The following is a 19,494-nucleotide window of genomic DNA, read 5'->3' as shown; positions in this document are numbered from 1 at the left end:
GCAAGCGTGAAGTCCCTCTGCAGAACCTTCGAGGCAGGCAGGGAGGGAAGGGGCTTCCCAGCTACTCCTCTGAATCATAGGCCCCGTGGGAGCTCATTAGCTTAGGAGGGGAAGGCTCTGCAGAGACCCAAAGAGTGAAGGCGGAAGTGCCGATGAAGGGCTAACCGTACCCGCTTCCTCTCCTCCCTTGCAGATCTTGAATTTATTCTACATTTTCCAAGTGTTCAGCATCACCTTATGGATCTGTGAAGAATATTACTCCTACGCCGCCTGCATCTTTATCATTTCCACCATCTCCATCGGACTCTCTCTCTACGTCACCAAAAAGGTGAGCACTGGTCACCACTTCCCTCTTCCCACTGAGCTTCGGCATCTGCCCTGCCCCTCAAGCCTACCACTGCAGCAGGAATGAGGGGCTGGCGATGCCACAGACCCCCTGCCACTTTTGCCCCTGCGGCTGCGTTGACCAAGGCCTTGGTTTTTTTCAGCAAAACAGGACTCTCCGGGACATAGCCAAGGTGGTGAGCAGCGTGCAGATCTGCCGACCTTCTGGAGGTGAGCAAAGGCGTGGTGACCTATTGGGCGGCAGCTGTTGTGGCCCGCCAGCAGAGCTAGCAGCAGATCCAGACAGTGAGGAGGGTTGGGGAGGAAGATGGGCCAGTCCTGGAGTCTGGGGAAGGCTCTGATGAGGGCTCTGTGTCGGAGGCAGAGAGGGGGCCAGGGCCATCTGACAGTTATCAGCTGCCTTCAGAGTCAGACATCAGTGAGGCAGATGAACAGCTGGAGCCTGTTCCCAGTGTGCGCATGCGCAGAGTTCCCAGACGAAGGGAACAGCTAAAGAACGGGGTGACTTAGGAGTAAGGCCACAAGTGGACAATGAATGGCCCCTCCCAGAGGAAATAAAAGAGAAGCGAAAGGGGAGTGGAGTTTGCAGGAGACAATTAGTTCGCTTCATTGGTTCGTGACTCTCCGAGACTCCTTGCCAATTCTGCAGATATCAGCCTGGCAGTTCTCCAAGTCAGATAAGGTCTGTGATGGTAAATCCTCCCTTGAAAGACTTTGCTGGATATGAACGAGCAGAATTCACAGGAAATTAATGAAAGGGGTTTTTTAAAATAAATTTTTATTTTTATTACACAGACAACACATACATACAACAATAAAAAAACAAAAAAAAAAGCATCATCACATACAGCATGTCGTTTGGTTACAGGTGTTTTAACATCCATATTCTCGAATAACATTTACCATCACAGATTTTTCATCTAGTATAACTAAATGCCTCACTTTCATTGTACAGTAATGTTCAGTTACGATTAGTATTATTTTTTTAATGAAAGGGGTTTTTGTCGGGACAAAGAGTTTGCTTGGGAAGCCTCGGTCAGAACAGCAGCCTGGTGGATCTCAAGGGCAGCTCCAGCCTGAAGCTGGACTCCTTCTGGGCTTCTGGGCTTCTTAATTCCCACTGCACACAGCCTTCGTTGGTTCCTTCTCGGGGGCCAAGGAGAAAGCATGTCCAAGCAGCCTCTTGCGCCTGAGAGCCACACCTAGGGCACCTGCTCCCTCTAGACTACGGCGCCCAAACAGGACAGTCAGATTCAACTGCCCACAAGGTGCCCGCATCTTCCCTTCCAGGAGAAGCTGGAAAAAGGAGATGCCCCCTCCAAGGTCAAAAGAGGGCTTGGCACAACTCTCACCCCAATTCTCCCAGGGGCTGGGTGGGGGACACGGTCTGAGCTTTTTCCTTTCTTGGCTACCAGAGAGAGTGGTGGTGAGTTCCGTGGATCTCGTGCCAGGAGACGTCCTGGTGGTCTCTCCAGAGGGGATGCTGGTTCCCTGCGACGCCGCATTGCTCAACGGCGAGTGTGTGGTCAACGAAAGCCTCCTGACCGGTGAGCTGGTGGGATGGGGGAAACGTCTGCTCATTGTTTTGAACCCCCCATCAGCTCTTGCCTGCCTGGATCCCTCACCAAATGCTTGACATGTTCCTGCTTGCGGAGACGTCTATGGCACCCTGATGTGGCTGCTTTCAAGAGACGTGGCTGCTTTCAGGTTTTCCTTGGAGCTCTCCAACAAGCCGCCTGTTTTTTCCCAGGGGAAAGCACGCCAGTCCTGAAGACGCCTTTGCCTCAAGACCCGGAAGAGGCCAACACCACCTACTCCCCCGAAGATCACAAACGACACACCCTCTTCTGTGGGACACAAGTCATCCAGGCTCGATCCTGCGGTGACGGTGACATCCTGGCAGTGGTGACCCGCACTGGTGAGGGCATTTCAGGGTGCTTCTTCTCTCCCCAGGCGGTCTTGAGACTGTCCGGTCTCCTGCAGCGACTGCTGGCACCCCTGGTCTCACAGCAGACTTGCCTTCTCCCTCCCTCCCTCTTCCTCCAGGCTTCTACACAGCCAAAGGGGATCTCATCAGCTCCATCCTTCACCCCAAGCCAGTGAAGCTCAGGTTTCATAACGATGCTTGGAAGTTTGTCAGCTTCCTTGCCATTCTTGGTAAGTTCACACGCAGTATCAAAAGCGGAAAAGACTGTATTTGTTGTTGTTGTTGTTAGTTGCGAAATTGGTGTCTGACATATGGCGACCCCGTGGACAATGTTCCTCCAGGCCTTCCTGTCCTCCACCATCCTCTGCAGTCCATTGAAGCTCACGCTGATTGCTTCAGTGACTCCATCCAGCCACTTCCTCTGCCGTCCCCTTCTTCTTTTGCCCTCCATCGTTCCCAGGATGAGACTCTTCTCCAGGGAGTCCTTCTTCCTTCTCATTAGGTGGCCAAAGTACTTGAGTTTCCTCTTCAGGATCTGGCCTTCTAAAGAGCAGTCAGAGTTGATTTCCTCTAGTACTGACCAGTTGGATGGCTTTGCAGTCCAAGGGACTTGCAGGAGTCTTCTCCAGCACCAGAGTTCAAAGGTCTCCATTCTTTGGCGCTCAGCCTTCCTTATGGTCCAACCTTCACAGCCATCCATTGCAACTGGGAAAACCATAGCCTTGACTAGACGCACTTCTGTTGTGGCAGGGTGATGTTTCTGCTTTTTAGTAGGCTGTCTAGATTTGCCATAGCTTTCCTCTCGAGGAGCAAGCCTCTTTTAATTTCTTGGCCTTGTAGGGTTACAGTTTAGACACGGGGAAAGAGACCATCCACCAAGGGTTCAAAATGCTTCCATCAAGAATCAGGACCAACTGAGGGTGCTTAACCACGGTCACTGGTTTGAGCCAAAAAGTTCAGGGACGTACAAGTGGAGCCTGTTTAGGACAGGGTATAGTTATAGATGGTACTTGGGAACAGCATAAAGCTGCCACTATCTACTTCCCCAGAAGCCCATTGGAAACCCTGCTAGCCCTTGTACATCCTTCGTTGGCTTGTTTCTGCTGAGGTGGCATCAGCAGGAGCTGGAATAGAAACCATCCTTGGTCCCCAGCACATCCCAAAACATGTCCTGCCTCTATGCAGCTGAGGAGCTGCTGGGCCTTGCCACCTCTGGCCACCTCTATGTAGGTTCATCGACAAATGCGCGCTCGACAAAAGTGCGCTGATGAAACCGCGGTGAGAAAACCACAAGGTCGAAATCGCGCTGACAAATGCACGCAGAAGCGTGCCGACAACAGTGCGCCAACAAAAGTGCGCCTTCAACAAACAGCTAATAACAACCTAATAACCCTAAACCTAACCCTGAACCTAACCCTAACCCTTACCTTAACTTAAATCGTGCTTTTGTGGGCGCGGTTTTGTCGGCACGTTGTGGGCGCGTTTATGATGTCGTGGGTTTTTCGACGCGGTTTCATCGGCACGCTTTTGTCATGCGCGCATTTGTCGGGTCACGCTCTGTGCAATATATCCTGCCTGTGGGTCCTTGTCTAATTGGAATCTCTTTGGCCAACCTCCTTCTGCAAGGCCTATCCCAAAGGTGACACCAGTTTCGGCTCTTTCCTTGTGGGTTTCCATGGGCTGCTCTGATACTCTTGTTTGCTGGGGTTCCCAAGACTTTTATTTCTCTTTCCTCCAGCCGTCATTGGAACCATCTACAGCATCATCATCTTAAAGAGGAACAAGGTAGGTTCAGTGCCTGGAGGCCTCGGAGTCTCTCTCACCACCTTCCCCCAACCCCAGGTCTCCAGATGTGAACTACTGCAAAGGTCCTTGCCCCACAACACACAGCGATCACCTCTTGGGTGACAAAAATTCCTCCAATTGGTGGCCTATTTGGCCAGCCGCTCATTGGGTCTCTGCTATTGGGGGTGCATGGAGTCAACCTGGGATGGCAGCAGGCCTGAGTGCAAGGCAGGCTTAAAAAGATTGGACCTAGCTGACCTTCCCCATCTGGAGTCTGTCAGAGTTTGTTGCATAAGTTCAAATCCAGAAAGCACACAGAGATACTGATGCAGCTGGATTCATTAACTTCTTTATATATATAATAATAGATGAATAAATGTACAATACCAACAGGTGGTTCTTCCAAGTGAACACAAGGCAGGAGAGTTACAGGCAAACACAAGCGGTTAATTTCATTTCCAGACAAGCCCAGACAGACTGCTTGTTTACTTCTCAGAGCAGCAGAGTGCTTAAGTTTCTGTTTCAATTCTCTGCACAGACTCGGATCTGTTTAAGCTCTCATTGTCTGACTTAGTTGCTATGCCCATTCATCAGTTGACCTTGTTCCCATGTCTCTCCCAGTCATGAATATTTTAACATATTTTAACCTCACCAAGAATCTTAACACAATCTCGTTTCAATCTCCGTTTTGCCTTCTGGGTAGCTGGGAAGCCATTCTACCCACTTGTTTCTCACGCAGTCACCGTTGGCAGGTTTCCCGTTGGCTGATAGCCCTCCGTGCTCTGGACATTGTGACGGTGGTTGTTCCCCCAGCCTTGCCAGCTGCGATGACGATGGGCACCATGTATGCTCAAACTCGGCTGAAACGCCAGGGCATTTTCTGTGTCAGTCCCCAACGCATCGACCTCTGTGGGAAGGTGCGCCTGGTTTGCTTCGACAAGGTGAGACCCCGGGACGGGTGCTGGGGTCCTGGGATGTCTGTCCAAGGACCTTAGCCGACTCTTACTTCGTTGGGGTTTCTTCTCAGACAGGGACCCTTACCGCTGACGGCATGGACATCTGGGGAGTCGTTCCCCAAGCCGGTAGCTCTTTTCTGCCCATCGTCCATCAGCTCCGTCAGCTGGCCGACGGGCCCTTGCTCCGCTGTCTGGCCACCTGCCACACCCTCTCTCTGCTTGGAAATCAGCCTATAGGTGACCCGCTGGATCTCCGGATGCTGGAGTCTACTGGATGGGTGAGAAAGAAACGTGCCTCTTTGTTTAGGGAGCAAGGATGCCATTTCCAAGGTTCTTCAGCCATGTCCTCCTACAGCAGTGATGGCAAACCTTTTTTTGGCTGCCGTGCCAAAAACGGGGGGAGCACAGGGAGGTCGTGCACTTGCATGCCACACCCATAATGCTATGTGCATCCCCCCCAGCGCGCATGCGTGCAATCGGCAACACACCCTCTTTTGTCACCTTCCCCAGGCTCCAGAGACTTTCTAGGATCCTGGGGAAGGTGAAAACAGCCTCCCCACCCCGCTCCCAACGCCCTCCGGAGGTCTCAAGAACTTCCCTGAAGCCTCCGGAGGGCAAAAAACGGACCTACGGGGAACCCGGAAGTTCAGGAATGGTGACTTCCGGTTTGTCCGTAGGGCCGACATTCGACCTCCTGAGCCTTCAGGAGGCTTCCCTGAAGGCTCCAGAGGGCGAAAAACAGACAAACCGGAAGTCACCATCCCCGAACTTCCGGGTTCCCCGTAGGCCAATTTTCTACCTCCGGAGCCTTCAGGGGCCTTCAGGAGGCTTCCCTGAAGGCTCCGTAGGACAAACAACAGTCCTATGAGCAAACCGGAAGTCCATTCCCAAACTTCCAATTTGCCCATGGGGCCAGTTTTTCGCACTTTGGAGGCTTTTGGGAAGCCTCTGGAGGGCAAAAAACGGCCTCAAAAGAAGGCCAAAGTCAACTTGTCAGCACACGCATGCGCGCTGGCCAGCTGACAGGGCATTGCCTCGCATGCCCTCCGTGTGCCACAGGTTCGGCATCATGGTTCTACAGGGTCAGAAATGGGTGAAAAGGAGAGGGGGGAGGTTCCCTTGGCAGAAGAACCAGTCTCGGCCTCTCCGCCTTAATCAAGAAAGTAAATACTCTTGAAATTTGCCATTTCAAAAGGAACCTTTTATTCAAAAGTGGTGATAGCAAGGCAAATGCACAACAAGCTCTGAGGGCCCTCAAGCCGATACAAGTAAGAATAAAAGAATTACGAGTCCCCTCCCAACTCTCTGGTGTGGATTCAGCCAATCCGCAGGTGTGAAGATGTTATTGTACCGGCTGCTCTGAGAAAGAGATCATGAAGCTTTCTCAGAGCCATCTTCCAGCTCCACTGTCCACATGGCCCACTCCCCCCCCCTGTAATTCCCCTGAGAGGTGAGAAACAGCCGGGCACTGGATGCCCCAGGCAAGGGTTATAAATCAGGTGAAAGGTTATACGGGAACGCAATGCAGGATAAAAGATAGAAAGGAAAATAGCACGTAAATGTAGCAAGTTATAATTCCCCTTCCTCTGAAGAATGGCAGCTACACAGATCTTTGTTTGTTGTTAAAAATATACATTTTTATTTTCTTTTGTTATGCATTCTGATATTATGAACTGCCCAGAATTTTATTTTATTTTATTATATAAAGTTTTTTTAAAAAAAATTTCATTTTCATAACATATGACCGCATGTATACTGTTATATAGCTAACACCGTATTGTATTAATAAATGTTTACATCAATTCGTCATACCATCAACTCCCCAAAACAATTATTGGCTCTTCTGCTCTCCATACACCATATTTGTACTTTATCCCTCACTTTCTTCTTCCTCTCTCCTCCCTCTCCCTACCTCCTTTCTTCCCTCTGTTATCCTTCTCTTCTATACTTCCCCTTCCTCTCTCCCCTTTCCACTCCTCCTTTCTCTTCTCTTCTTCCCCCTGTCCTCTCTACCCCTCTCTTCTTTCCTTACCTCTCTCCTCCTCTCTTCCCTTTCCACTCCTTTCTCTCCTCCTCTTCCCCCCCTAAGCTTTCTCCTATCCCTCTCTTCTTCCCTTACCTCTCTCCTTCTCCTCTCTCCCCTTTCCACTCCTCCTTTCTCTCCTCTTCTCCCCCACGCTCTCTCCTATCCTTCTCTTCTTCCCTTACCTCTCTCCTCCTCTCTCCCCTTTCCACTCCTCTTTTCTCTTCTCTTCTTCCCCCTGTCCTCTCTATCCCTCTCTTCTTTCCTTACCTCTCTCCTCCTCTCTTCCCTTTCCACTCCTTTCTCTCCTCCTCTTCCCCCCCTACGCTTTCTCCTATCCCTCTCTTCTTCCCTTATCTCTCTCCTCCTCTCTTCCCTTTCCACTCCTTTCTCTTCCCTCCTACGCTTTCTCCTATCCCTCTCTTCTTCCCTTACCTCTCTCCTTCTCCTCTCTCCCCTTTCCACTCCTCCTTTCTCTCCTCTTCCTCTTCTCCTCTCTCTTATCCCTCTCTTCTTCCCTTACCTCGCTCCTCTACTTCACACTCTTCATCTCATTTACTTGGTGAGATACACGGATCTGACACCAGCATTCACCAGACGCCCAAGACCGGCATCCCAAGGGACTCTCAATTCCAGTGACTATCACTTTTAGTTGTTGTCTTTTCTGGTCATCTTGGCCACGCTAAGCCCTGTTCCAAACGGCTGAGCTTTAAAGTGGGATCCGTTCAAGGGGCAACCATGTTTCCCACAGGACATGGCAGCCCCTCCCTCAGCCTCCTCTTTGCTTTTTGCAGTCTCTGGTAGAAACCGAAGGGCCAGAGGTGAAGGCCTCCCTGGAACAAGACTTTGGGACCGGAGCTCTGCTTGTCGTGGCTCCCCCGCTGCCGAGAGAGCAGCTGCCCGGCATGGTGAGGCTCTATCCTTCCTCGCGGCAGGAAAGAGGGACGGGCTCGCAGCCTTCTTCATCAGAGGTTGGGTGCAATGCAGAAAGCAGCCTGGGCGAAGGTGGTTTGTGGGACATCTAGGAAAAACCCACTATTGTGGCTCACTGGCTGCCAATGGCGCTGGCAGCAGACTTGAATAATGAAAGAGGTTGGGGAGGAACTTGGCCAGTCCTGGAGTCTGGGGAAGGCTCTGCGTGGGAAACAGAGATAGAGGTAGGGCCATCGACATTCCCCAGCTGCCTTCAGAGTCGGAGATAAGCAGGGAAGAGGAACAGCTGTTCCAGATGCATGGATACGCAGAGCTGTCAGGAGAGAACAATTGAGGACCAAGGGCCGACTCGGGAAGAAAGGCGCATGAGAACGCTAAATGGCCCCTCCCTGGCTGGGGAATAAATAAAAGCAAAAGGGGTGTCGTAGGAGACAACTGCTTGGATTTGTTTTGGAAGATTTGTTCCTATCGTGTCTTGTAGACTGTTGAGAGAGTTTAATTTACAGCTTTGTGGCTGACAGCTCCCAGCCTGGCAATTATTCAAAGAGCTGATAAGGTCTGTATTTCAGTTAACGCTTGGAAGGATTATTGCCTGGGCTTTTCTGTGTGTGAATGCTATTAAGTCATAGTAGCTAAACAAAGATGCTTTTTTTTTTTCGGGACAAGGAGTTGTTTCTTAGTTCTGCTAAGGCTGGGTCCGAACACCCACTTCCTCTTACCCGCTTCACAAATTGCCCCCTTCTTCGGGCTGCTTTTGGGAGCTCAGCTGTGGCCTTTTCTCTGCAGAAGCCCGCCGTCCCCATGGCTGTCCTCCGTCGCTTCCCGTTTTCTTCAGCCCTGAGGAGGATGAGCGTTCTGGGGAAGGCTCCCGGCAACAGCCCCGTGGAGGCTTTCATGAAGGGAGCTCCGGAGACGGTGGCCAGCCTCTGCCAGAAAGCATCAGGTCTTTGCTGAAGTCTCCTTGGAGGGCATATATGGGGGCGGGAAGGAGGGTCTTCTTATGCTTTCTGACAGCGTGTCTTCCTCTCCTAAAAGCTGCTCTCCCCTCTTGCTTGGCAGTCCCCCAGGACTTTCCCCAGCAGCTATGCCAGTTCACAAGCAACGGATTCCGCGTCCTGGCCCTCGCTTATAAGCCCTCGGTGGCCGTGGGGAGCTTTGAAGAAGCCCAGGAGGTGACCAGGTGGGTGGACATCCAAACCGTTGCCTTCTGCCCTGCCAGCATGCTTTCCGGGTTTCTCCCTGGTAAACACATCATCTTGCTCTTTGGGGTCACGACCTTGGCAGAGTGTTAAAATACCGGTGGCATTTTGATATCCGAGGGCATTAAGTGCAGAATGGCACGGAAGCCACATCAGTTGTTCCTCTCTAGTTCCTGGCCATAAAGTGGCACCCTTAACCCCTCTGGCCATTAACCTTCTTATGATATGATGAAAAGTTGATGGAGGGGACACTCACCACATACCTGGATGCAGGGGTGGGCTGCTGGGGGTGGGGTTCGAAGGGGTTCGGGAGAACCTCCAGCTAAGATTCTGTGCAGTTCAGAGAACTCCCAAATCCCACTCCTGCCTGGCGTTACCCAAGCCAGATAAGGTCTGTGACTGTAAATCCACCCTTGAAAGACTTTGCCGGAGGTGAATGAGCAGAATTCACAGCAACTGAATAAAAGGGTTTTTTGTCGGGACAAGGAGTTTGCTTCATGCTCTCGGGAAGCCTCGGTCAGAACAGTATCTCAGTGGGTCCTCCTGGCAAGGCCCGCTGATAGAACCTTCCTCCTTGGGCAGAGACTGGGTGGAGACGGACATGGTCTTCCTTGGGCTCCTAGTCCTCAAGAACGTCCTCAAGCCCGAGACCACGCCAGTCATCCGTGTGCTGCGTAGTGCCGGGATCCAAACCGTCATGGTCACAGGTGAGAAAAACAGGGAAGGGACCAGGAAGGCCGTGGGAGCAGATTCTCTTCTCCCTGCAAAAACCTTGAATGGCGGGGAGGGATGTTGGTGGCTTCTAGCCTGAGGATGGACTGCTGGGCTCAGGTCTCCTTCTGCTCCTTAGGGGACAACATGCTCACTGCGGTCAACGTGGCGAGGAGTTGCCAAATGTTGCAGGCGCAGGAGCGTGTGGTGTTCGTGAATGCAGCGCCCCCCAGCCGTGGCAAGGCAGCTGCCCTTACCTTCACTCCTTCAGAGCAGGTCAAGGTGAGACCTCTTCCTGGCTGAAACCCCTCCACGACCACAGTTGGCTGTGGGGCTCTTTAGGGGAAGGGTTGGGCTGCATCTCTGCTATTCAAGCTTCAAAAGCTGACAGCCTGACATTAGCAACAGTGTGTGTGTGCTGGGGGGGGGGGGGGGAGATTGGAATGTAAGGAAGAAGGAGGGGATGGAAGCCCAGCTGAGCCTTCTGAGAAGCTACAGCCAGCCAAGGTCAAGTAACCAGATGCAAAGCTGGGAGATGAGCCTTTTTTTCCTAAATAATATCCAAGGACCTAATTGGAGATTTACAAATACCCAGGTGGAGGGAAGTGGGGAGAAGAAAATTTACTTGGCATTGTTTACACGGGAAGACCTCAGATTCAGCTTTCACTACTGCTATAACCACATAAGCATCAGTAAAGTCAGTGGTGGGTTTCAACATTTCTTAGAACCTCTTCTGTAGGTGTGGCCTGCTTTGTGGGAATGGCTTGCTGGCCATGTGACCGGGTGGGAGTGGCTTGTCGGCCATGTGACTGGGTGGGCATGGCCAACTTGTAAAATATGGTGAAACTCACTTAACAACGCTCTTGCTTAGCAACCAAAATGTTGGCTCAGGAACTCTGGCATTGAAGCACGCAAGTCTTAAAGCTGTCAAGTTACAAGACCCTCGCACCCCTAACCCTTTAGGAAAAAAACCCCAGGGGTGTTCAAACTTGACAGCTTTAAGACTTGTGGACTTCAACTCCCAGAATTCCTCTTCTCGCTCTTCATCTTGATGATGTGCGGATGGGCGGGGAACTGGAACCGGTTCTAAACGGCACGGTAGATTTGTGGAACCTCTTCTATAGAAGAGGTTAGAACTGGCAGGAACCCACCCCTGAGTAAAGTATACTCTTGGAAAAAACACATGGTCAGGAGTCTTCCTTTGCTAGATCAGCAGTCACCAACTAGTGGTCTGTGGACCACTGGTGGTCTGTGAGAAAATTTTAGTGGTCCACAAAATAATTATTTGCATTTTTTATATTGAACTAAATTGGGGGGTCCTCAAACTACGGCCCCTGGGCTGGATACGTGTGATGAACATTTGTGTTGCTGCAGAGTCTCCCTCTTTGGGAGGGGGGCAGAAATTCTAACTTGGGTCTGCTTCAGCCTCCTGGTGGGGGGCTTTGGGCAAAGGTTGGAGGGAAGTGTCAGTGGTGGCAAAGAGCCGGAAGGCCTCGTTCCAGTGGGGCTGCATCATGGCCTGGAACTGGCTGACCATCTCAGCCCGCTGAGCCTCCAGGCGCCGGTCCCTGGCCTTGCACTCCCGCAGGTCTTCCCTCTGCTTGGAAAACCTATGCTCCTAGTCCTCAGTTGAGGTGCTTCTGCTGAGCCTCCTTCTTGGCCAGATCCAATTTGAACTGAGTTGTTTTGCCAACTCTTTCTGATGATGGCTGCTTAGCTCCAGCAACTGCTTCCTGTTGGGGCCCTAAGGAGCCCGGGCGGGCAGGCGAGGAGTGGCTGGGAGGGGAGGGGCGAGTGGAGGCTGGTGAGGCACACCTTTTGACATGAGTGACATCAAGTTAGCCACACCCACTCAGTCACATGACCACCTAGCCACACCTACCCAGCCGGTCATTAGGCAGATCATATTAGTGGTCCGCGGGATTTAAAATTTTGAATTTAGTGGTCCCTGGGGTCTGAAAGGTTGGAGACCCTTGTGCTAGATGACTGAGTGGGATGGTTGAGAGTCTTTTCTTTGCAATCTCTGTCATCTGAATGGACCGTCAACCACGATGGGTCATGCCCAGCAACAGCTAGTATCTCCTTTCAGACAGGAGGAGGAGGTATCTGTTGTAACATGAGGGAGGGAGGGAGGGTGAAGAGATAGCCCTACCAAAGCCAGGTTCCTGCTGACGCGGGATGCCAAGCGAAGATGAAAAAATCTGCTTGTTTGCGGGACTGTTGCAGGATGCACAACAGGAAGAGAGCAACTTCCAGGAACAGCAACCGTGCTCCTTTGCCTTGAACGGGAAATCCTTTGCGGTCCTCTGTGAGTGCTTCCCAGCCCTCCTGCCCAAGGTAACACCCACTGGAGAGACGAACTTGTCTCTGGTCATCTCAGACCAGCCATCCCTTCTTGCAGGATGCACCTGTTCCTGGGCTTCTCCCAAGGTTCTCGTGACCAGTGTTGTGGCATGCCAGCGGCCAGCAATGCTGATTCTGACAGTGAGAAGGTTAGGGAGGAACATGGACCAGTCCTGGATTCTGGTGAAGGCTCTGATGAGGGCTCTGCGTCGGAGGTAGAGATGTGGCCAGGGCCGTCTGACAGTGATCAGCTGCCTTCTGAGTTGGATATCAGTGAGGCAGACAAACAGCTGGAGCCTGTTCCCAGTATATGCATGTGCAGAGTTGCCAGATGAAGGGAACAGCTAAGGAACTTGGGAGTAAGGCCAGAGGTGGACAGTGAATGGCCCCTCCCACAGGAAATAAAAGAGGAGCCAAAGGGGAATGGAATTTGCAGGAGACAATTAGTTCATTCATGCATTCTTGCCAAGTATTGCGGCATCTGAAAGATCTCGGCCTGGCCATTCTCCAAGCCTGATAAAGGTCGGTAATTGTGAACTATCTTGAAAGACTGCGGGCCGGGACTTTGCTGGAGAGGAATTCACTGTAAATTAAATAAAAGGGGTTTATTGCGACGAGGACCTGGCTTTGTGCTGCTGGGGAAGCCTAGGTCAGAACAACCAGCCTGCTTTCTGGCAACAGTCTGATGGGAGAATCGAGTTGAGCCGCCACTTGGCACCAGAGCAGAGGCAGAGGGTCTTTCAGTAGCAACAACTCCTGATCATCCTGATCATCCAAGTTTTTCCCATTCCAGAAGGGCAATGACACAACTCACCTCCCCCTCTTGATGTTCTTTGCAGATATTAGTCCAAACCACTATTTTCGCGCAGATGTTACCTGACCAGAAAACCCGGTTGGTTGAGCATTTGCAACATCTGAAGTAAGTATGGGGGATGGAGGCACGATTTCCCCGCATCCCTCTAGTGGATGGGAGAGGGGAGGAAAGGGTGTGTGTGCAGAAGCACGGGAAGGATCTGATCCCGCACAAGCCCCCACTTGCGAACCTAAAGCCTGGCATCTTCAGAGCCAAAAGGGAGGCCTTTCCTGTGAGATCGAGAGTAGCCAGCATCACAGTTGCATCTGGAGAGAAGGGGAAGGCAGAAGTTGAAGCAGGCTGCATGAACTCAAGGTTGTGGGCTGAAAGATATTAACTGTACTCAAGACCAGCTCCCCCTACTCCCTTTTTGGAGAAAAAAAACAAGGTGGGTGGGAATTGATCTTCCGCTTTAGGGAATGATTGTGTTGCCTGCAGTTACTGCGTGGCCATGTGTGGAGATGGGGCCAACGACTGTGGGGCTCTGAAGGCAGCCGACGTGGGCATCTCACTTTCAGAAGCAGAGGCCTCAGCAGCGGCACCGTTCACTTCCCAGAGGGCCAATATCGAGTGCATCCCCATCACCATTAGGTAAGTGGGATGGGCCCAGCTTTTTGAAAGCCACCGGTGGCGGAATCAAGGGCCTCCTTTCTCCCATCCAGGTTCTCCTCTTCCTGGAGAGGCCACGAGTATAGGTGACTTCTTTGAGAGAGGGAAAGTCAAACCCTGCCTCTTTGCAACAAGCTATGTTGACCATGTGGGACGCCGTGACTCAGTGGCTAAGACGCTGAGCTTGTCAATCAGAAAGGTTGGCAGTTCGGCAGTTCGAATCCCTAGCACTGCGTAACGGAGTGATCCCCCGTTACTTGTCCCAGCTTCTGCCAACCTAGCAATTTGAAAGCATGTAAAAAATGCAAGTAGAAAAATAGGAACCACCTTTGGTGGGAAGGGAAGAGCGTTCCATGCGCCTTTGGCATTGAGTCATGCCGGCCACATGACCACAGAGACATCTTTGGACAGCGCTGGATCTTCAGCTTTGAAACAAAGATGAGCACCGCCCCCTAGAGTCGGGAATGACTAGAACAGATGTGTTTTATCTTGTTGACCATCTCCCAGCCTTCATGTACCTGGCTAAGCAACGGGAGTCCTCTCCGTCAGAAATCCAGGCTTAACTTTTCTCTCTGTTGAATCTGTCCAAGTTTCCATTCCAAAAATGATCTTGACTTGGGGGTGGAGGGTCAACGATTTTGATTCTAGGTGAAAGGAAGCCCTTGGGTCTTCCTATAGTGTTCAGCGCCCCCCCCCCCCAGTTTGTCCTGGGCTTCTAGGCAGCTTCTCGCCCCTTGAATGGATTAGGTTTCTCCTTGGAGACACTCGGTGAAAGATTCCATGTGAAATTTGAAATGCCGTGTTTAAGGCGCATCCGTTTGCAAAGAAAGCGGGGTTTTTCTTCCCCCCGGACGAATGTTTTCTTCCCTTGAATTCCTTCACCCCATGAGCCCAGTCCCTGTTTCTCCCAGAAGGATGACTGGCCATTTCTTCCCTTTAGGGAGGGAAGATGCTCTTTGGTTACCTCCTTTGGCCTCTTCAAATACATGGCATTCTACAGCCTCACGCAATTTGTTTCCGTGCTCCTGCTGTACACGGTAAGGCGGCCATTTTCCTTCCTGCTCCTTTGGCTCGCAGACGCTTGGGAGTCCCGGCGAAGGTTTGCAAGCAGCGATGTCTAGAAACCTGAGCTCCAGGCATGGGATTTGCTCAAGGGAGGGCATCAGGTACAGGGACGACATAAAGCGACAAAGCCCTACCTAAGTAAAACAAAATGCATGACTGCAACCAGCAGAGAAATTTTTTTAAAAAATCAGAGGCTTAAATTAGAGGCTTCTGAATGGGAACAGGAATAGCCCTGTGCAAAAGAGCTACAAAAACTGGAACCTCCACTGAACCTCAGAAGGAAAACACAAACTAGATGTACGTACTAGAACCAGGGTGTCAAACTCAAGGGCCGTGGGCCAGACGCGGCCCGCGATGTGGTTGGATCCATCCTGCGGGGCCATCCTGGTGTACCCAATGCGTAGAGGAAACATGCCGGCAGTTTGGGGAATGGCATCAAGCTGGCCATGCCCCCGTTGGCCACACCCACCCCATTGGCCACACCCACCTGGCCTCCAAGGTCAACCACAGCACTAATGCGCCCCTCAATTAGATTGAGTTTGACACCCTGTGCTAGAATTAGGGAGGCCTGGTTTGGAACACCTGGCGAGGATGGGAAGGACCCATCCTGGCTGGGATGACTCCAGACCGGAGGAGGTTCCTGTTTCTTGGGAGAACCCCAAGAGAGGGGAAGGTGACCCACGTCAACGAGCAGGGCTCCCCCAGCATCCGAGATGCAGAGGCTCGGCCCTCCTCGGCACGGCGGCCATTGCATCTCTCTGTTTCCTCTGTCCCTCCTTCTTTCTCTTCCCCCTCGTCTAGCTCAACACCAACCTGAGCGACGGGCAGTTCCTGTTCATCGACCTCATCATCACCACTACGATGGTTGCCCTCATGGGCAAGACGGGGCCTGCCGAGGACTTGGGCCTCAAGCGCCCACAGGGAGCCCTGCTCAGCCTTGCCGTCCTGGGCAGCCTTTGCCTCCAGATGGCTCTCATCGTCGCCGTCCTGGTCATCATCTACTTCATCACCGTCTCTCAGCAATGGTGAGTGAGGAGAGAGAGAGAGGAAGCCCAGCAGTTGACGCTCTCTGGCTGCTTTGGCCCAGCCCAATGGAGGCCGGTTCCTCGGCTAGCTCAGCCCGCTGTGGGGTCGGCCTTTTTCCGGCCTCTGCAATCTGGCAGGGGTGGGTGGGGTTGCCGCCAGCCCAGTCTCAGTCGCCTGCCCGCTTCCCTCTCAGGTTCACCCCTCTGAACAGCACTCTGTCAGCCCCTGCAAACCTCCCCAATTATGAGAACACCGTTGTCTTCTGCACCTCGGGGTTCCAGTACCTCATCCTGGCGGTGGTCGTGTCCAAAGGCCGCCCTTTCCGCAAGCCACTTTATACCAACGGTAAGTGTTTTCTGCTCAGTAGTTCTGCCAGCTCGAGGCCCAGGACGAGTCGGGCCTCTTCCTCCCGAGCAGCCCATCTTCTGCCTGGCCCTGCCAAAGCCTCGTCTCCGTCTCGCTCTCCTCAGTGCCGTTTTTGATGGCCTTGCTCTTGCTCGCTGGCGTCATGATCTGGCTGACCGTCTACCCGCTGACCTTCATGCAAAAGCTCTTGCATCTGAAGAGTGCCGGCGACCTGAACTTCAAAGTGATCTTGTTGGGGATGGCTGCTCTCCACTTCTTCACGGCTTTTGTACTGGAGGTAACCAAGGAGCAATGTAATTTGGTAATTTAATAAATTTGTATGCCTGGGCGGCTTACAGAGACAAGATAAAAGTTAAAAAAATTAGAAATAAAAAAGATACAATTTTAAAACAACACACCATCCATTCCATCTAGGTGGGGCTGGACATTGTTCAACAGCCCCAGGCCTGCCGGAACAGCCAGGTTTTGGTGGCTTTCCGGAAGGCCGAGAGAGTGGGAAGGGTCCGGATCTCTACGGGTAGATCGTTCCACAGGGCCGGAGCAGCTACAGAGAAGGCCCTCCCCTGAGGGGCCGCCAGCCGGCATTGTCCGGCCGACGGCACCCGGAGGAGGCCCAACCTGTGAGATCTTAATGTAGCTGGGAAAGCAGACCTTTTAAGATATGGAAGCAACTCATTGCAGTCTTCTGTGAAGGTCAAACCAAGACCCTCCCCCCCCTCTGACTGGGCCATGCTTGGCTGGGGGAAATGGGACTGCTGAGCGGCTGAGTGTCAGGGGGAGGAGAGTGAGCGGCGGTGGGTGTTGTGGCCCAGCAGCAGCCAGTGGAGCTGGCAGCAGATTTGGACAGTGAGAAGGTTGGGGGAGGAAAGAGGGCCAGTCCTGGAGTCTGGGGAAGGCTCGGATGAGGGCTCTGTGTCGGAGGCAGAGAGGGGGCCAGGGCCGTCTGACAGTTATCAGCTGTCTTCAGAGTCAGACATCAGTGAGGCAGAACAACAGCTGGAGCCTGTTCCCAGTGTGCGCATATGAAGTGTGTGCCAGACAAAGAGAACAGCTAAAAAATAAGGGTCGACTTGGGAGGAAGGCCACAGGCGGACGATGAATGGCCCCTCCCAGAGGAAATAAAAGAGGAGCGAAAGGGGAGGGGAGTTTGCAGGAGAAAAATTAGTTCACTTAATTGGTTCTTGACTCTCTGAGACTCCTGGCCAAGTTTTGCAGATATCGGCCTGGCAGCTCTCCAAAGCCAGATAAGGTCTGTGACTGTAAATCCTCCCTCGAAAGACTTTGCTGGAAGTGAATGAGCAGAATTCACAGCAAATTAATAAAAGGGTTTTTTGTCGGGACAAGGAGTTTGCTTCAGGCTCTTGGGAAGCGTAGGTCAGAACAGTGGGCTTCCTTGGAGCATCAGGCTGCTGCAGTTGCTAGCCACGGTGACCCCAAACCTCACCTGTTCCTGGTCTGCTTCTCCCATAGGTGGGCCTGGACCACGGCCTGCTGAACGGCTTCCGGAAGCTGCGACGCAAGAAGGCATCAAAAAAATTGTACAAGCAGCTGCAGTGGGAGCTTAGCCAGGAGAAGAGTTTGTGGCCACCTCTCCACGCGCCTCTCTTTGCCCCCACCAGAATCTCCCCAGCCACAAGATGACGCTTAGTCGGTGACTTTCCGTGTGGAGGGTCTCTGCTGTGGTTCCTTTTTTGGATCTAGCTCCTTCCTTCCAGCAGCTCTCCCGAGATCCTCCGGGATCCTCCTTCGACTGACAAAGGCAACTCTGAGATGCCTCTCCCTTGTGGCGTTTCTCATTCTCTAAGAACATCGGCGAAGGGGAACGAACTGGCATTTCTCTCTAAGCCACACAACCGATAATGGAGCTGCTGTGCTACGGAGAACCCATCTTCATCAGCCTCTCAGTCGAAGCCATGGGAAGCACCAACATTTCTGACCACTCTAAGGGAGTTGCATCTTTCTTGATCAGCCTTTTTTTACAACCACATGCTGGGTTAAGAGGAAGCTGGCAGAGACATAGCAATAGCACTTAGACTTATATGTCGCTTTACAGTGCTTTTACAGCCCTAAGCAGTTTACAGAGTCAGCCTATTGCCCCCAACAATCTGGCTCCTCATTTGACCCACCTCGGAAGGATAGAAGGCTGAGCCGACCATAAGCCGGTCAGGATCGAACTGCTGGCAATGGGGCAGAATTAACCTGCAATCCTGTATTCTAGCCACTGTGGCCCTTAATAGGAATAGCACTTCGACTTATAGACCCCTTCGCAGTGCTTCACAGCCCTCTCTAAGCGGTTTACAGAGTCAGCGTATTGCCCCCCCCTCAACAATCTGGGTCCTCATTGTACCCACCTCGGAAGGATGGAAGGCTGAGTCAACCTTTGAGCTGGTGAGATTTGAACGGCCAAACTGCAGCTAGCAGTCAGCTGAAGTAGCCTGCAGTACTGCACTCTGACCACGGCGCCACCTCGACATCCCATTGGCCAAGGCGAGAATGGTGTCCCCTTTTCCCAGTGACCTTTGGGCCTTTTGGCTGCCGGACAGGGAATGTCAGCAAATGCAGAACTTGTCCCACATCAGAACTTCGAGGCAGAGGACGACGAAGGGCTGTCTCCCAAGGGCTGTTCCCTGGCCAGTCTGGGAATCAGCTCCCTTCCGCGGAGGGCGTCTTCTTTCTACTGCGAAGAGATCTGCTTCCTACGTATGGGCAGCCTTGCGGGTGGGTGGGCTGCTTTAAGCCACTACCACCCCAACTGAAAAAAGAGAGCCCAAAGGACCAGAAAGAGCTGGGCTGTTCAGTCTGTTTTCCTTTGGCTACGATTTTCATTTGTTTTGTGTGTTTGTTTGTGTGTGTGTGTGTGTGTATATACATATCACAGAAGTGAATAACACCCCTTCACAGTTTATAAATATTTAAGGATATCTTTTCATGGGGCAGCACTGAAGAAATGACCCTTAGCTACAATGTAAAGTAGTGAGAACACAGCTTTTATAACAGTGTAAATGTGCTGTCCCCTCAAAATAATGCAGCACACACAGCCATTCATGTCTAAACTGCTGGCAAGACATACTTAAATATTTACAAAATGTGAGGGGTGTGTGTACTAACATCTGCGATATACTGTAGGTAGTCCTCAACTTAACTCTTACAACTGAGCCCCAAATTTATGTTGACAAGTTGAGAAGTGAGTTTTGCCCCACCACACTTTTTTTATAACTGTTCTTGTTATAAAAATGAATCACTGCAGTTCATAAATCGGTAACACTGTCATTTAAGAGAATCTGGCTTCCTCGCCAACTTTGTTTATCGGACTGTCGTGGAAGGGGAGCACATCACACACACACACACACCGG

At 51.9% G+C, this 19,494-nt stretch overlaps 1 protein-coding gene across 2 annotated transcripts in view; it reads left to right on the top strand.

Moving 5' to 3' along the window:
• The window catches only part of ATP13A2 (ATPase cation transporting 13A2), a 31,374-nt gene extending 11,953 nt beyond the window's left edge, over nt 1-19,421 (top strand). Inside the window, exons 10-30 of one of the 2 annotated variants that reach the window (XM_087702113.1) lie at nt 194-328; nt 489-555; nt 1,761-1,892; nt 2,096-2,263; nt 2,392-2,502; nt 4,011-4,057; nt 4,810-4,998; nt 5,085-5,291; nt 7,831-7,944; nt 8,756-8,912; nt 9,029-9,149; nt 9,751-9,875; nt 10,019-10,161; nt 12,106-12,216; nt 13,062-13,141; nt 13,514-13,666; nt 14,625-14,721; nt 15,551-15,774; nt 15,969-16,120; nt 16,246-16,418; nt 17,612-19,421. In XM_087702113.1, coding sequence (XP_087558239.1) covers nt 194-328; nt 489-555; nt 1,761-1,892; nt 2,096-2,263; nt 2,392-2,502; nt 4,011-4,057; nt 4,810-4,998; nt 5,085-5,291; nt 7,831-7,944; nt 8,756-8,912; nt 9,029-9,149; nt 9,751-9,875; nt 10,019-10,161; nt 12,106-12,216; nt 13,062-13,141; nt 13,514-13,666; nt 14,625-14,721; nt 15,551-15,774; nt 15,969-16,120; nt 16,246-16,418; nt 17,612-17,782 — 2,877 coding nt within the window. In that variant the 3' untranslated portion in view covers nt 17,783-19,421. The remainder of the gene's footprint in view (nt 1-193; nt 329-488; nt 556-1,760; nt 1,893-2,095; nt 2,264-2,391; nt 2,503-4,010; nt 4,058-4,809; nt 4,999-5,084; nt 5,292-7,830; nt 7,945-8,755; nt 8,913-9,028; nt 9,150-9,750; nt 9,876-10,018; nt 10,162-12,105; nt 12,217-13,061; nt 13,142-13,513; nt 13,667-14,624; nt 14,722-15,550; nt 15,775-15,968; nt 16,121-16,245; nt 16,419-17,611) is intronic. The other variant, XM_087702114.1, reaches the window with a different exon arrangement.
• The last annotated feature ends 73 nt before the right edge of the window (nt 19,422-19,494 follow it).

This window comes from Thamnophis sirtalis, unplaced genomic scaffold (genome assembly GCF_051295495.1).
Source record: "Thamnophis sirtalis isolate CommonGarterSnake01/CBP01778 unplaced genomic scaffold, rThaSir2_p1.2 scaffold_15, whole genome shotgun sequence".
Classification (NCBI taxonomy): domain Eukaryota; kingdom Metazoa; phylum Chordata; class Lepidosauria; order Squamata; family Natricidae; genus Thamnophis; species Thamnophis sirtalis.
The sequence above is the reverse complement of the archived record's forward strand: the minus strand, read 5'-3'. Positions and strand labels throughout refer to the sequence as shown.